The sequence below is a fragment of the Opisthocomus hoazin genome, chromosome 31 (genome assembly GCF_030867145.1).
Source record: "Opisthocomus hoazin isolate bOpiHoa1 chromosome 31, bOpiHoa1.hap1, whole genome shotgun sequence".
Classification (NCBI taxonomy): Eukaryota; Metazoa; Chordata; class Aves; order Opisthocomiformes; family Opisthocomidae; genus Opisthocomus; species Opisthocomus hoazin.
In genome coordinates, this window is record NC_134444.1 from 3,769,431 (window position 1) to 3,773,851 (window position 4,421).

The following is a 4,421-nucleotide window of genomic DNA, read 5'->3' on the forward strand; positions in this document are numbered from 1 at the left end:
CTTCTCTTTCTGACTGCAAGAAATGTGATCCAAGTGCACAAGCTGTGGGGCACAGCCATTTGCTTCTATTTTAACTGTTGCAGAAGTAGTCAGCACTCATCTTCATTCCCTGGAAGTGCCTTACAGGTTTAGACTGGTTTGTCATTTGGACTGTCCCTGTGCTTGGGGGGTGCTGCTCTTGAAGACCAGCTGTACAAACCTCTGCCACCACACCTTGTCAACTGGTTCAGTGCGTGCCACAACTCTGTCTCTGACATGAACGGCTCCAGCTTATCCCGTCTGTGCCCCTGGCTGAGGGCATTGCTGAACATTTGGGCTGAAACACAGATGCTGTCCAACCAGACATGCTCATATTTGGCGTAAGAAACCTGGTATCAAGGATCCAAGACCCCATGTGTGCAAAGGTTTTTTTTTCAAAGCAGAGATATACATGGACAAAGGAGAGCTGAATGTGTTTGTAGCCCTAAAAATACAAACCCAATATGAAATCCCTAAAATCACTCAACTGAAAACATCCCCCGCTCAGCTTGAAATAATAGATCCTTCCCTGTCACCTTTCTTCTGTCCAGCCTAAATATGAGACCAAAAAAGTGATTCTCATGCCCAGCTCCTTTTCTGGTATGAGTAATTACACTGATAAAAGTAAGTGTCTCTCCCCAGCTGAAGGAGGGAACATCAGTGACTCCTCCAGCCTGTTTCACAGCAGCTTCCCCTGGAGCCCCAGGAACATCTCGAGGGAGTCCAAAGGGAGCAGAAAAAGAGATGGCTTGGGCTGGTCCTCTGCTGCTGAGCTGGGCTGGGCTCCTGCGATAGAGGGAGCTCATGGCAGCCAAGAAGCACTGCAGAGAGACAGCTCTGCCCAGGAGCAGCTCCTCTGCAAAGCCCAGCAGGGCTGAGGGCTCTGCCTGCAGGCACCGAGGGGAGAGGAGTGAGGTAGAGGCAGGTTACAGGCAGTCAGGACTGGGAAGAACTTGAGCTGAGACTTTACTAAGGGAGAACTCTTCACAGCCCTCTACACGGTAAGTCACTGGATGCAGAGCAATGCAGCTCCTGTTCCTGAAGGCATCTCCAAACCTACAGCCTGTGAAATCTTTCAGGAGGACTCTCAAAGTGTCTCCGGTGTAGAGGAGGAGGATGTGCTCCTAAGCAGGGCTTCCCTGCTGCACCGTCAGAGGGACAGGGCACGACGGCTGCCTTCTCCCAGCACCCTGGGGTGACTGTAGGGGTGCAAAGTCAGGTGTGTAGCCAGTGGTGCGCAGGGCTGTCCTTCAGAGCAGGGTCCCTGCACGCCAGGGGCTGTGTGCTGGGGCAAGGACTCTGCCTCCTTTCAGGGTTAGCACTCAGCCTGCCTGGGTAGAACTCTATGCTTCTGTGGGGAAAAGATGAGGGTGAAAGGATCGACCCCCGGCAGGGCAGGGTCCTTCAGCTGTGGAGAGGGTGCTGCATGGGTCAGGGCTGCTCACAGAGCCAGCTCATGCCCAGGTCATTTCCAAAGGGACTTTTCAGGAGTACGTTCAGTGCAGGGGATTCCTGCTGGAGTCTGTGCTGTCTTGAATCTGTGATTCCGCTTTTCTTCAGCTCAGCTTGGTGTCAATGGGAACCCATCTGTGCAGGTCAGAGCAGGGGCTGAGAGTCTTCAGCCATAACACTGAGGTTTCCTAGGAACCTCAGCAAGTGCCTTAAACCCTCACCATCCTGCAGATAAAACCAGCATCACCTTTCCATTTTCACCAGGGTTTGTGTGACCTGTTCTTTCAGCCCTGCACACACAGAGTGTTCGCAGGGCAGAGCTGTGCCCATGGGGACTGGGATGGGGTCTGTGAGCATGGGCAAGGAAAAAAGCACGGGGCCAAAGAAACAAGTCCCAGCAGGGACAGCTCCAGGCAGTGGAGATGTGGGTAGGGAGGGAGGGAAATGCTGATGGAAAGCCTGGTTCAGGGGAGACCTGGGCACCTCTGAGCCATGCCTTGCGGGCAGACTCCTTCCCTGAGCGACACATCTCTTTTCTCCTGTCCCACGTAGCAGAACCTTTAACCCGTGAGGTCTAGGCTGTTAGTCGGCTCCTCATCCAGCAGATCAGCCAAAGAGATCAAATGCATCTCCTCTCCCATGTGCCCATTTCCCAATGACCAGGGCCCAAGGGCAACTGCCCTGAATAATTGACGTCTGGAAGATGGTGCGCAGAGCTGGGTAAGGGAAAGTTTTCCTGAGTCCCCAACAGTGTCTCTCCTTGCCTTTATTAGACGCTCTTGGAATTGCTGTCAGGCTGTCTGGGAATGGGAGTTTCAGCTGCAGAGTCAGGCACAGACCCTGTGGGTCGTCCTATGCAGATGTGTCCACAGCAGTGAGGTGTGCAAACTTTCCTCTAACCTGTGAAGCTCTGGGCAATGCAGTCCTGGAGGCTGGGGAATAAGCTGGCTCTCCTTTAATAAGTTGCCATGACTAGGACCCTTGGCTATCTCCTTGGTGTATCCATCCAGGCGGCATGCATCTTCCAGGGGACTCTATGAGCCATGTGAGTCCTTGGCTAGAAGTGGGGAATGAAGATTTTGAAAAAGGGTGAGTCATTTCATGGTCTGCAGTAGATCTCTGCTTTTAGCAGTGTCTGGTTGCTTTTCAGGGTATTATGAGAGTATAATCACCCTTGATCTTAGAAACAATCAAGTCCATGGCAGCTGGGAACAAGACAGAGGGACAGATCAGCTCCTGTTATTCTGCACTAAGCCACAGGCAATCCTTTTCCAGCTAGGACTCACTTTATTCTCCCTGAGTGCAGCAGAAAACCCTCTCCAATTGCCTTTTGCCATCCCCGTTCCTTAGCACTGGGAGATCAGACAATGACAAGCCCTTCTGCATTAGGAGCAGATCTGTCGAACAAAGTCAAAAGCACCAGGACTGGCCCCTGACCCCAGCATTGCAATGAACCCAGTGCTGCAGAGCAGGGCTGACTCCTCAGCACCCAGCAGGCAGCACCACTGCTCATCACGGCACACTCAGCCAGCACAGACAGGAGCACCAGCCATGCAGCTGAAGGCAGGTCTGCTAGAAAAGGAAAATAATATGACCTGTAGCTCTGAGGGTGGGCCTAGGAAAAAGGGCTTTGACTTTTGTCAGAGAATTCTACCCTAACTTGTTACTGTCTCTTTTTTTTCAGACAGTGTTCCATGCTGAGTGGAAGCAAATGTCCAACAGCAGCTCCATCACACAGTTTCTCATCCTGGCATTCACAGACATACAGGAGCTGCAGCTCTTGACCTTCTGGCTCTTCCTGGCAGTCTACCTGGCTGCCCTCCTGGGCAACAGCCTCATCATCACTGCCATAGCCTGTGACCACCGCCTCCACACCCCCATGTACTTCTTCCTCCTCAATCTCTCCCTCCTTGACCTTGGCTGCATCTCCACCACTGTCCCCAAAGCCATGGCCAATTCCATCTGGGACGCAATGGCCATCTCCTACATGGGATGTGCTGTACAGTTGTTTTTCTTCCTTTTCTTGATCACAGCAGAGTATTGTCTCCTCACTGTCATGGCCTATGACCGCTACCTTGCCATCTGCAAACCCCTGCACTACGGGACCCTGCTGGGCAGCAGAGCTTGTGTCCACATGGCAGCAGCTGCCTGGGGCACTGGGTTCCTCTATGCTCTCATGCACACTGCCAATACATTTTCACTACCCCTCTGCCACGGCAATGCTGTGGACCAGTTCTTCTGTGAAATCCCTCAGATCCTCAGGCTCTGCTGCTCAGACTCCTACTTCAGGGAAGCTGGGCTTCTCCTGGTTAGTGCCTGTTTAACTTTTGGCTGTTTTATTTTCATTGTGGTGTCCTATGTGGAGATCTTCAGGGCCGTGCTGAGGATCCCCTCTGAGCAGGGTCAGCACAAAGCCTTTTCCACGTGCCTCCCTCACCTGACCTTTGTCTCTCTCTTTATCAGCACTGGCATCTTTGCCAACCTGAAGCCCCCCTCCACTTCCTCCCCATCTCTGGATCTGGTGGTGTCATTTCTGTACTCGGTGGTACCTCCAGCTGTGAACCCTCTCATCTACAGCATGAGGAATCAGGAGCTCAAGGACGCACTGAAGAAGCTGATTCAGTCATTTATTCCTCTGCAGAAATAAGCTGCCCTTCTCTCTTTAGAAGTGAATATCTAATTCACCTCTGAAGCATCCTGTGCATGAGGCATTTTGTCTGTGACAGTCCTGTTTGTCCAGGAATGTCTGCATCCACTCAGCTTCCCCAGAGGCACAACCCAGCCTGTCTGACCTAGAGGACTTTGCATGATTCTCTTGCAGAATGGTACAGCAGGACTGTCCTGTCACTTCTCTGTAATAAAAGACGATTTTGTCAGTACCAGTGCCTGGATGTCAGGCTCTTCTTCCAAAGCTGAGGTCGGGATCAGGCTGAAGTAATTGCCCCTATGAG

The 4,421-nt window shown here is 52.2% G+C and overlaps 1 protein-coding gene across 1 annotated transcript; it reads left to right on the forward strand.

Annotated features, from left to right (window-relative positions):
* Nucleotides 1-3,181: 3,181 nt before the first annotated feature.
* LOC142365053 (olfactory receptor 14A16-like) lies at nt 3,182-4,117 on the forward strand. Its single transcript, XM_075445495.1, has one exon. The coding sequence runs from the start codon at nt 3,182-3,184 to the stop codon at nt 4,115-4,117; it is 936 nt and encodes a 311-aa protein (XP_075301610.1).
* Nucleotides 4,118-4,421: the final 304 nt, after the last annotated feature.